This window comes from Thunnus albacares, chromosome 21, assembly GCF_914725855.1.
Source record: "Thunnus albacares chromosome 21, fThuAlb1.1, whole genome shotgun sequence".
Classification (NCBI taxonomy): Eukaryota; Metazoa; Chordata; class Actinopteri; order Scombriformes; family Scombridae; genus Thunnus; species Thunnus albacares.
Window position 1 is genome coordinate 23410577 of NC_058126.1, and position 13107 is coordinate 23423683.

At 41.0% G+C, this 13107-nt stretch overlaps 1 protein-coding gene across 6 annotated transcripts in view; it reads left to right on the forward strand.

Annotated features, from left to right (window-relative positions):
• Positions 1-13107, forward strand: part of kcnh2b (potassium voltage-gated channel, subfamily H (eag-related), member 2b) — a 245252-nt gene that overhangs the window by 206971 nt on the left and 25174 nt on the right. For 4 of the 6 annotated variants that reach the window (XM_044339371.1, XM_044339376.1, XM_044339374.1 and 1 more), the window contains exon 7: positions 12290-12484. In XM_044339371.1, the coding sequence (XP_044195306.1) occupies positions 12290-12484 (195 nt within the window). The remainder of the gene's footprint in view (positions 1-12289; positions 12485-13107) is intronic. The other 2 variants (XM_044339372.1, XM_044339375.1) reach the window with 1 other exon arrangement.

Consider the following 13107-nt stretch of genomic DNA (forward strand, 5'->3'; position numbering starts at 1 on the left):
GAGGAGGAGGAGGAGGGGGGTCTTTCAGGATGTTTGCTCTCGTCAACAAAGATTAAATCCCCTGATGGGTTCTTGTTGAACTGCAGTTTCTGGACTTAAGGGCACTCTATCTCTAGTTTGAATACTAGTAGATGAAAGCAGTTTTCTTCAGACAGAGAGAGGAGATTAAAAACTTAAGCTGAGAGTCGACTCTGAAGACTCAGAAGTCTCCTTGCGCTGTAGATTAAACGCGTGTGCATTTATGTGTGTGCGCGGACCATATGTCAGCAGCCCTACAGCAATTGCTTGTGTTTCATTGCTGTATTTATATTTCAAGTCCCCCCTGTACAGGAGAGTGAGAGAGAGAGAGACGGAGGCAGAGAAAGATCAAGACAAAGACTCAGAAAGGGTAAAAAAAAAAAAAGAAGAGAGACGGAGATGGAAGGAGCTGAGATCTTTGGAGAAGATACGGGGGACAAAGATGGAGAGAGATGGAGAGGAAGAGATAGCCGGAGAGAGGGGGGGGGGGGGGCAACCTCCCTAAGCGCTGATGGTGCTGATGAATATTGGAGGAGAAGGCTGCAGTGAGGAGAAAGAGGAGAGAGAGATGTAGGGAGAGAGATCAGAGCTGAGGAAATATGCTCCTTTGTTATGTCTTAATGGGAACTGTCAGAGCTGGAGAGAAAAAGGTCAGCCAGGAAGGCAATCGAGGCGACAGGCAGATATCAAACTGATACACACACACACACACACACACACAGAGGCGCAGGCATACCCATACACATACCCATACACATTCACAATCCTACTCATATACACACCAAACTATGACACTACACTAACTGTTGGAGGGACACAACTTGTAATACTTTGGACAAAAACAAACAGTTAGAGATATTCAATACTTTCCAACTATAGGCTACACAACAGGTGTCAAACTACAGTAAGTACATTTCTGATGTGAAATCCAATGACCCCTGCTTCTGGCCATCTGATGACAGTCTGAGGGACAAATGGACTTAAGTCTAAGTCTCTTTTATATCTAAAAGGAAAAAAAAAAAAGTCTGCTGCTGGGTGCTGCTTTGGCTTATAGGATTTAGAAACCAAATCAAGAGGTGCCCTCGCAGGCAAAAATGGAGCAGCTTTGTGGCAAAACAGGGATAAGAAAAATCCAAAACTACTTTTCTCCTCTGAGATAATGATTATTTCCTTTAAACAGAATTTTTGTTTATTTGGTATTTCATCTGGTAACATGAAAATGTAAATGCAACACAGCTGCCCTGATGCTTCAGAGAAGAGTCACCTTGGTATTTCCATGTATACACACACCATTGTTGAAAATGTTGTAGAATATATTTTTTAAAGCCTTAAGATTATGATAATGTGGTAGTGACTTTACTTCTCTTATTGCTGGCTCACAATGTGTTTTTTACCCTGAAACCAGCAACCATTCGTTTGAAAAGATGTTGAGAGTCTTTCTATTGATTTCAAGGATAGACCAGAGTAGTGTTGTATCCACGTTCTGGCAGGTCTTTGTACATTTGTTCATTTATTTTTTATTACAAGAATCCAGTATTCTTGCTCCTCTACATCATGCAGACAGCAGTAACTGTTCTCTCTGAAAAGCCCAGTTTGTCCACTGACTGTGAACTTATCAGCCGATGCTATCTAATAAAATCACGCTAGTCTTTTGGTGAAAGATAAAGCCGCTGGCCAATGTCAAAACCTTATGTCCTCGTGTGTGCGTGAGTGTTCCGGCAAAGCTGCATGTGTGTGCGCACGTGTGTGTGTGTGTGTGTGTGTGTGTGTGTGTGCTATAAGAGGAAAAGTCCTCCAGTTGTTTATTTGACATGCAAGTGTAAGAACAAGGCCGAGAAAAGGTTAGGATGAGATTTATCCAGTTAGCTGACCGGCTCGAATTCAGGGTGATGAGAGGGAATGAAAGTCTGTTTAAATGTGTGTGTGTGTGTGTGTGTGTGTGTGTGTGTGTGTGTGTGTGCTTCACATGTATATATTTGTCTCTATGTATGTTTCTTCCTCTTTACTCCCTGTATTAAATGAATCAGTGCATTTGTGGTAAACACCCAGGAAGTGAAGCTCTCATCTCATATGTCATGTCAGGATACAGACATGTGCATCATTCTCTGTTGTGATATTTCCATCCTTTGAAAGTGACAGTGAACACCTGTCTTCCATCCTGCTCCTGCATCCTAACAATCCTCTCTGACAGGCATGTTATGCTCTGCCTCCTGTCTGATTTACATGCTTTTTACGGGTAAATTTCTTCTAGTGATTTCATTTAGTTTCTATTTATACACCAGTGATGTCATGTATTTGCACCCGATGGTGAGTTGGATTATAAGTGCATTTTAACAGAGATTTTATGTCTTTTTTTTATTCGATCCAAATAAAATTTCAGCTAATTCCCGGTATAAAGGAGGTCTTGTTTGTGTGCAGTTGTTCAATATATAGAGTCAGTCTCCCAGTAGGAGCTATGTGCACATATACACCTTTACCAAACAGACATGATTTGATATTGCATTATTAAATGGATATCAAACACATATGAGTTATTGCTCCTGAAATAACAGCCGCATGCTCTTGAGTGCTGGTGGTTCACAGGCCGCTCTGTTTACAGTGGAAATTGAAACCTCTGAAATTTTTATGTGCTTCTTTCTCTGTTGTTTGAAGGTTGTGCTTGCCAGGCCAGGCTCTTTCTAATACTGAGTGTGGGCATGAATGAGCAGTGCTGTTTGCTCTAGATGGGTTTTTTTTCTCTCTCTCTCTCTCTCTCTCTCAGCTCTCTCTGCCTCTCCTATACCCTCCATCTTTTTGCTTCATTCTCTAAAACAAATCTATATTATGTCAAAGTAGTGGTGCAACTTCACACTTTACCCTGGGGCAGAGCTACACACACACATACACATACTGTGCATCAACAACCATGAACACCTACACACACATTCTCTCTCTCTCCTCTCTCTCTCTCTCACACACATTCCAACACTTCCAAGCACACAATAGTATGACAGTTCATTAATAAAGTATTGAACTATCCATTGTAGTGTTACCTGCACCTGAACAATAGAATTGGAAGAAGAAAAATGCAGTTCTACACTGCAGTATATTTCTCTATATCTGTGAAATAAGCTTTTATTTTATATTGTTGCCCTTAGGGTTGTGAGAGTCTCAGCTCAAAATATCTAAAGTGGCTGTAATTTATACTTTTATTGAGGTAACCCGTTTTTGTGTTTGCACATGTAAACATCATATCCCAATTTCAGAAACCTGGATAAGTCCTTATCCCGGTTTTTATAAACCAGATTATGCTAGCTGGAGTACTGTTGCATGTATACATCTTATCCCAGTTTCTGATTGCCTAGCTTCACAGGCACAGCTTCAGCCAAGTGATGTAACAGAAACAAACAGTGTCTCACTTCTGGAGCGATGAGGATACAGAGTTTTGTCTTTTGGTGATGAAAGAATTAATATGCTTGGCAGTTTAGATGGGAGAAAGCATCAGAATGCTGACCTTTTCAAGTCTGTAGTATACAGGCTACAGGACCCTTCCTACGCAGTGGCAGTGACAGCCTGACACCAAAGTAGAGGACATGTTTAATATTCCCTGTCACCCGCTATAAGCCAAAGTTGTCTCATTTTCAATAGCCGCAGTCAAATTAATTTAAGGTTAACAGTTACACAGCCGGTTTGTGTTTGAATAACCAGATTTCTCTGTGTTCCATGTAAACGCCACATCCCAAATATGATCAAAACCAGAATAAACCTCATACTGATGATACTCAAGTCCATGTGAACACAGTCAGTGATGAACCTACAGGGAATCATCATCAAATTCTGCAGCTACCCTCAGCTCTCATTGGTTGACTCTCAGTGCTCTCATAGCTTTGTTTTTCGGTTTTAGCAGGCATCTGTTTTCAGAGCAAAAGCTTTAAAAAGCCACTGTACACTACAGCCAACAGACACAGATAGTGACAATCTGGTGAACATAGTGGAGCGTTTAGCAGCTGAAGAGCCAGAAATTTCCCTCAGGAGTTGGTAGAGATCAAAAACAGAACTAAAAGAGAGTGAATATTCACCAGGTGGACAGGTGGCTCCAAATGAATGATAATGTTTCTCCACAACTGCTGGATGTGTTAATAAGCAACTGCTTGCTCATCAGTTCATCATATCAACTATTAAGATGATGATATCTGAATCTTGTTTTAATAGCTTGTTGCTGCCCCCAAGTGGCCAATAAATCTGTCATTGCAGGTTTAAGGTAAATTTTCCAGAAACCTTAAAAAGATGCATTCATTCTTCCACTTCTTTTGCATTTATCCGAAAAGCAGTATTGATACGAATTGAAAGAACTGAAAGACCAGGGTGTGTTGACTCTCAGTTGGATCAGCAGTACTAACAACACTTTCACATAAAAAATTTGCTATATGGAGCTTTGAAAGCTTTATCTTGGAGCTCAACCACTGGTTTTGTCACCAACATGCAAAAACACTTACCAACAAACATACATTCACATACCCAACACATATACTGTGAAAACATATGATATATAGTACAGTATTTATACATATACATCAGTATGCATATGCTTCCACAGACATGTAAAGTGCAAACACTCCCCCTCACACAGAAAAACACACAGAGCCAAAGTGTGTATCCATGCTGTGCACTCCAAGAGTCTGCCTAATGAGAAGTCACTTTGATTTTCCAACAAACAAAGAGAGGAGGGGCTGATAAGAGGCTACTAATTTAACTCCTCCATTGATGCATCAAGGCTTTAGATGCAAGGGATTGGTATGTGCATTTATGTGTTGTATTTCATAGTGACATAGAATAAAAAAAGGGCAGTTGGTAACCACTCAGCTCCTATTGAAAACATCCAGATGACCATGCAGCATTTGAATGAAATGTCTATGAAGATTCTCAGTCATCCAGGTCATGGTTATGCGGTCATGGCTGGACTTCTTGGTTGTAGATACTTGAAGATGTTTCGCCTCTAGTCTAAGGGGTTTCTTCAGTTCTAACTGACTGATGGGGAGTCCCAGGTATTAACCTCTGTAGGGTCATTACCAAGGTCATTGATACTTGGTTCGTTAACGTTCCTGGCTGTTGTGACATCAGTCGTTAGAGACGTTGGAGTCACCTGAGGCCAGGCGTAAGATTTGAATTGTTGTTAAATCTCCTTGGAAGGAATGAATGGACAGCACTGTAGGTGGGGGATAAGTAGCGTCCTTCTCCCCTCTTTCCAACCATCTGTCCTCCCTTTGACCGTTTGAGTGAAGTCTTTGTGTCCATGTTGCCATGCCATATGAAAGAGTTTTTGTCAGTGTGTCTGCACATGTGTGTGTATGAGGTTTCACACATTCAGGGATGAAAATGGACACTGTGCTTCAAAACTCCAAACATCTAACACTTTTTAACTAGACCAACTTCCCTGTGACTGATACAACACCACAGGAAGTGAGGGGAGCTTTTCATATGACACACACTCCCATGATGCTTTGAGCCTTTGGAATACAGTTGATTGAAAATGTCCTTGGTCCTTCACTCTAAATTGAAACAAAGAGCCAATTGAGAAGATTGTAATTAATGTCTGGCTAAAAATAACACTATAACTGAGCTCACAGGAGGTTTTTTTCTTTTAGTTTCTGTATCCATTTGTCGGCATGCTTGGACTGTAATTGTTTTTTTTTTTCAAGTTTACACCCATCTACACAAGCATCCCTGCCAAATGAATCTCACACTATGTGAGAAATGGAAGCCTCCCAAAACCACCAACACCCCTACTAAGCAGATGGATGGTCCGTGCTGCCTGACTGCCTTCAGCTGCCGTTAACCTCATGCCATGCACATTTTTTTTTTGTCTGCTCCCCTCTGAGACCCACACAAAGTTTTCAACAGGCGGGGTGTCAAGTTTAATAAAAGCTACAGTGTGACTACAGAGAGCTGAAGTGAAAGGGGTTGTTGGGTCGTCCAGTTCTAAAGAAAGTTGACGAAGACATTCTCAGATTCTGTCTGGTACCAAAGCAAAGTTCTCCACGCTCGAAGGAACTTGCACCAGTAAGTTGTGAGATGTACAGTACAGTATCTCTACCTTTTTTTTTGGTAGATTTCACAAAGTGACACCTTCACTTTTGTTGCAAATTGCCTCTCAAGAGATAACAAACTGTTTGTTTTAAGTGCAAAAGACACAGAAAGAAGGTTGTTTGACTGCACTTTGACTTTCCAACTTCACTTTGCTTTCAAAGATCTTCTCTGCCTTTGGCTCAGTTTTCTGCACGGACAGAAGATTTGATTGAAGATTAATGATGGAAACGTCTTTGGCTGCTCAGTCGTCACCCTTTTTATTATTACTATTTAAACTTTGTTGCCTGTAAAAAAGGTGAGTCATCATCTTCAGAGTCCTCAACTTCGGGTTCAGTCAATACCGTAACCTTGTCTTGCTTTCTGCTGCTTTGTAACAGCGGCTCCTTTTCTCTTAAACAAATTCTTTACTTTATCTTTTCTTATCAGCTACACAGAGAAAACTTTAAGGAGAAAATCTTATCAAAAAGTAATCCATCTCACCATCTTTCTTTTAATTTCCTTCCGTGTAGTATTTACTCTCCGGCCATTTTAGCTTCATTAATCTTAAGAAATCTTTGGCGCCTACGTACTCTTTGCCCGCCTTTGGGACCAAATTTATCCTCTTGTCCTTCTCATTATTCTTGCTTTCTCATTAAAGCAAAAAAATTAATAAGAGTAGACATTTAAACTTGTTATATTAGTCTTCTACTATCCTGTCATTTTGTTGAGAAGTGACATTGCAGAAAATAAAGAGAATATGACACTAGTGATGGTTTAGCATGCAGGTGCATACCATGTGTCTGACATTTTTGGTTTAAATTTGATTTATCACTTGTTACAAGTCATTTCCTCTTGTCCTCTTATCTGCTCTCCTCCCAGTCTAAACCATGCAGTGTCATATAAAGCAGATTTGACACTGCATCGGTCTAATGAACAGCCTCAGCTTAGTCCCGTATTTAAATTTGACTCTTGAAGGAAAAAAAAAATCCAATTATATCTTTATGTAGCTTTTTTTGTGAGGCTGTACTATACCAACCGATACTTTGATCAATACTCTAGTTGGATGTCTAATTTAATTTATTTTCAAAAACTTTTAAATCAAGCAGTTAAAGGAGAAAATTCTGCACAGTCAACCTGACCTAACCCCAGCGTGTCAGATGCAGTCCAGGCAAATCCCATCAGTTTCAGGGATAAATGTCAAACCCAAGCTAAGACGATGTGCAACATTCGCTGATGCTGGACCGGGGATTCCACTCTGTAAACCGAAGACAGGGAGAAACAGCGTGTTGTGGGGTGAAGTGAGAAAAACATCATCTTGATAGCACAGCCGGACCCCCCGTCGCCCCGAGTCCTCCCCCTCCGGCACTGTCCTCAAACACAACTCCGCTCTATCTGCGCTGAAATGTGTCTCGACATCTGCACTTTCAACAGTCCTCATGGCGATGTTTTTTTAGTTTCACACAGATGGCTAAAAATAACCCACAAGATACTCCAGGAGGCGACACACAGCTGAGAGGGGTACTTGACTGAACTGTAGGGGTGTGATTGTGTGAGCGCCCACACAGATGTCTGTTTATGTGTGCATGTCTTAATACAAATCTGTTTGTAATACTTATAATAATGATCATTATTTGGGATATGTTGCCATTGAAAGGCTGCAGACAGTAGAGAACACTTAATCGTTTAAAGGGAAACTTTTTCAACCTGGACCCTATTTTCCCATCATTTTGTGTCTAAGTGACTAATGGGTCACAACAGCTTTTGAAATTGGTCCAGTATTGAGCGAGAACACTTCAGCCAGCAGCTGCGAAACAGGCAATCCTTTGGGGCAACAGTGCCCTGTCAATGTGCATCCAGTAAAAGTGCTTGTTAATTGTATACAGGGATGTGCAGAAAGCCCAGTATTTGTATTTGTATCTGTATTTGTTGAGGCAGCAACAATATTTGTATTTGTATTTGAATAAAAGTGGAAAGAGGCTTAAAAATCCTGTTTTTGTTTTTATTACGCTTAAGTGTTACAATAAGTGTTTATAAATAAGCTACCTTATGAAGGAGGTCCCCACACTGGGTCTTGAACTGGAACTAACAAATATTTTTTTAAATATTTGTATGAAACAAATATTTGTAAAAAAAAACATTATTTGTGCTTTGCCGAATAATGTATTTGTATTTGGGCACACCCATAATTGTATATTATAAGAAAATAGGGTCCAGCATGAAAAATCCTGAAGTTTCCCTTTAATCTGTTCACTTTTTTAGACATCTGTTCACAACATAGACAATATTTATGTGAGAGTGTAGCAGCTGTCCCCGATGGGCCACTGCAGGTGATCCTTTGATCAGAAAACAACAAAGCACAGAACCTGATTCAACAGAGAGTTTCTGGCAGTGTGAAACCAGCATGACAGGAAATGCCAAGTTCACACATCAACAAAACTAAATCATTAAAATCATAAAACCGCTCAGTAATCAAAGGCAGGCGGTGACGATGCAACAGTTTCCAACAGCGTCACAGAAGACGATGCTCGTAAAGACGCTTTTATGTCTCTCCCTGTCACGTTTTTCATCACAACATCTCGATAACTGTGATAGACACCATGTGTTTATGCCTTTTTCTTACATCCTCGGTCTTATTCTTGAGACTGTGTCTGTTGAAGTAAAAACACGATAAACAGATTTGGGGTAAACACAGCTGACGGGGGTTCCTGCCTGCAGTTCATAGGCAGCTTACAGAAGCTCTGGAAAGTTCCCACAGCTGCTAACACCGATCAGCCCCTCAGATATTTAGTTTACTGAGGACTACTGATGCATGAAGACCCCAAGAAACTCTGAAAAACTTTACACCAAACCAACATAAGCAAACTCTGTTGAATAGTCCGACGTTCAGATGCTGAATACTTTGAAGTCATTTCGATAGATTGCAGAAAACTAGCTTGAGGTTGTTGGAGGATTCGGTCGGTTGTGTTACTCATGATAAAAAGAGAAGAAGAAGAAAGGAAGAAGTGGGAGGAGGTGGTTGTCTGGCTGTGTGTATAAAAAGTGGACACATATAAACACACTCTCGCCAATACACACATGCACACACCTATTTTCCTGCCCTCGGAGGATCAGCTGCGTTATGCTGCAGTGTAGTCAGGTCAAGGAATTCACTTAAGCATTGATAGAATAACTTTACCACAAAATAAAAGCTTTTTATCTTTTTCCCTTTCATTTTGACAGCTGTTGGAAAGTTCGGCATTTTAAAGGCAATTTAACGTACAACAAACCGCATCTGATGTCTTTTTACCACTGCACTGTGGTAGTGAAGAGGAAAGTCAGTCAGTAAAGTAGAATGACTCGGGTTAACATGTATAGAGTTCTCATATGTTCTGTATGTCATGTGCTTTGTTAGTTAATTACTGTATTCTCCACAGAAGAAATGAAGACTGTTTGGATCAAGAGAGAACTTAAAGAGATCACACTAAAAACAGCTGATAATTAAAGTTTGATTTGACGTTTCATCCAACTGCAAATAAAAGCCAAAGTATTCCATGTATAATTTTGCTTGCATGAAGAAATACATGAAAAGTTGAAAATAAAGTCTTTGAAGGGAGCCAGACTTATGAAGACCTGCTTAAATATGAAACAGCTGGCTCAATCACAGAGAGGATAAACACTGAAATATTTCTCGCTTATCTTTAATATATCAAGCAAATGTGTTTTTGCCAAATTTCGGTTTCTATAAGAGCAACTCCCAAGGAAACACTGAGAGAATGAGGGATATCAGATCCTCACATACCAGATGTTTTATGGATGGTTTAATCACCGGGCCGCAGTAGGTGGAATAGAGGAAGAGTGATAATGAAAGTGCGAGGGAGGGAAGAAAATAATAAAAGCGTGAGGGGAGGAAAGGTGACTGAGAGTTAAAGAGAGGAAGATGGAGAAGTGAATAAGAGGAGGAGAGGGAATGAAAAAGCGGCCTATCGTTGCGGGAGAAGAAAGGAGAGCGAGACGGGAGGCAGGATGAATGGTGATAGGTAACGGGATGAATGAGAAGTGACTGGCCTGCTGGCTATGTGGAAGAAGAGAGGGGAAGGTGGGGAGCGAGCATCGCCGGACAGAGGACAGACCCACGGAGGCAGGAAGAGATGAAATTGGAACAGAAGAATGATTTTGCAGGTCAAGGGGAGGGCGGGAAGAAACAAGAACAAGAGAAAGCAGAGCGAAGAGTGATGAAAGCTAAATAGAATAAATCGAGGAAAAAGCACAGAAGTGAGGGAAGAATCATGAGTGTGACATCAGGGAATAAAGGACTCCGAATAATATCTCAATCAAAAACTGCACTTTCTTTTATTGATTTATCTTGTACTCTTTCTGTCCTTTATATCCTCTGACACACACACACACACAGACGCACACACACACTCCACTCTCTGGAGATTGTGTTGGAAGTCAGTCAGTCTGCTGTACTAGTCACTGCCTCATAGGTCAACTCTACCTGCATGCAAATGTGTCTGGTGGAAAAAGTGGCACTGCTGCACCGGTGCTGAATCTTTGCTCAGAGCTAACAGCCATTGTTTGTTCTAGAACAGTGTAGATGCACTGTGAAACATCTAGAAGAGCTTTTTGAAAGTGGAGGACAGATGTAGATAGACAGTTGCACAATTGACATTTGTCTTGCAGAGTGACTCAGAGTTGGCAAGCAGTATATATAGAGGTTGGACAACACAACATGCAGTACAAACCTATACAATATGAGCAATGTCTGCACTCAAGTAGGTTAGATTTAGAAGTCAGCTTGAAAGTTGATATTTACACATTGGATAACAGTGTAGCCCAAAATTTACCAGCAAACACAAAGAGCCTGCTGATGTCTCTTTGTTGTAGCTTATTGATTCCTTTTGTTTCTTCTCCCATAAAACTGTGAGGTTATGCATAAAAATGGCTATAATATCTACACAATTCACCTGATGTGCATATAAACACTTGAAGTCAGTAATTTAAACCTTTATACTCACTATTTGATTTTAAATCCAATGTGTAGGAGAGCAGAAATAACACAATAAAGATGCTTTTTAAGTGCATTGTAAATGGTGTACTATCACTGTAAAGCTGTCAGAGAGGTAGTGATTCACCTCTAGTCCATAGTCACCAGTGGTGCATTATATTGTATTGGACATGAGGAAGACCTCATGGCAGCAACAATATTTGCAAGCCACCTTAGTTGTGTTTAATTTCTGCATTCTCCATTGTTTGTTGGTGAATACATCCACACTGCATGCTGTCTGTGTGAGTACAGGACATAGTGCTTGAGAGTCAGTCAAAACTCACTTGTGGATTTGTCACTTGCACTCTGCTGCTCGGTATTTCTTTCTGTCCTCTCTTTCAACGCGGCAGCCGAGCCTTTGCAGTTCACTGTGTGATTCTATTAGCCTGAGACACAAGGCAGGCTGTGCTAATGCCTCTTTATACTGATTCATTCCTGCTCTCACCCGGGCCGAGTGCAGAGCAGACACTAGAATACATTACTGCAAGTTAAGCTACTTAGAAAATGCACCATAATACCCGATGTTTCATTCCCGGTGTGTGTTTGTGTTTTAATGCACTTGTGTGTGTGTGTGAGGGGGGGGGGAGACAGAGGAAAAGGATGTGTGTGTGTGTGTGCATGTCTATGTTTGCTTATAAGCAGTCACTTTTGAGTCAAAGCCCTGGTGTCAGAGAAGCAAGATGTGACTGGAATCATGGTGTGTGCATGTGTGTGTGTGTGAGCCTGCTGTGTGAGTTTATATGCATACATCTATGCATTGTTGTGTATTTGTATATCTTGAAGTGTGTGTGTGAGTGGGGGGATCACGCTGGGAGGGTTACCTTAAGAGGGTCAGCACCTTCAGAATAGCTCTCGTCATCTTCAGTGGACACTGGCTCTATTGCTGTAATTGCAAAACACTCGTGTGTGTGTGTGTGTGTGTGTACGTGTGGTTTGCATGTTTGTCGACTCATTTTCCATCACGCTACAGCTTTATGTACACACTCTCATGGTGATCCAGCTCCTATCTTCTCTCTTCCACCTTTTCTATTATTTTTTTCATCACATTTCTCCTCCTGGCTTTCTCAAAACCCTTAATCACCCTGTTTTTTTTTCTTTCTCCCAATCCTTCTCCCCTCTTCCTTTACTCTCATCCCTCCTTCTCTGTCTCCTATTATTCAACGCCTGATTGCCTCTCTGCCCCCCTCTTCCTCTACTCAGGTGCTGTCTCTGGGTGCAGATGTGTTGCCAGAGTACAAGCTCCAGGCTCCTCGCATCCACAAGTGGACAGTGTTGCACTACAGCCCCTTCAAGGCGGTATGGGACTGGCTCATCCTGCTGCTGGTCATCTACACCGCCATCCTGACACCCTACTCAGCCGCCTTCCTCCTAAATGACCAGGTGGGCTGGACTAAGGTTAGAAACATTTAGAACAGATACACACGCTATACACAACTGTCCTCTTCTGTATCTACATTGGTTTTACAGTAATGGCCACACAATTTACATACTTTCAATCATATTATCAGCTACAGGAAATATTAAATCAGGAGTATCTTTATAAATCAACTCTGCTTTCCACAGTAAATGAACAGAGTAGAGCAGGAAACAGTGAGGCTCCGCTGTTCTGTGAGGATGCCCTTTGAGTGACAGAATGTCTTCTGGCAGATGGTGATAAATAAGGCAACATCACACAGAGAAGATGAACATGGCACTGAAAAGTCAGACTAAATAAACGTAGATAGCGTTGCTTAGAACAATTAAACAGCGAGTCTGTTCTAGCTTTTCTTTACTGTCGATTTATGTGATGAAGCTTCTCTTTCTCTCTTCACCTGAATCCTACTGAAAGCTGCTTTTGTGCCACTTTTTCAGGTTTTGTCTACTGTACACACATACTGTATGCAAATCCATTTGAAGGAGCGAGTCACACAGAACTGTTCTATTTATAGAGCATTAGATTATAATTCTCTATTCCTGTCTTTTTTTCTCTACTCTCTTCTATATCCTCCTTTTCACTTCATGCCTCTCTTCTCCTCCCA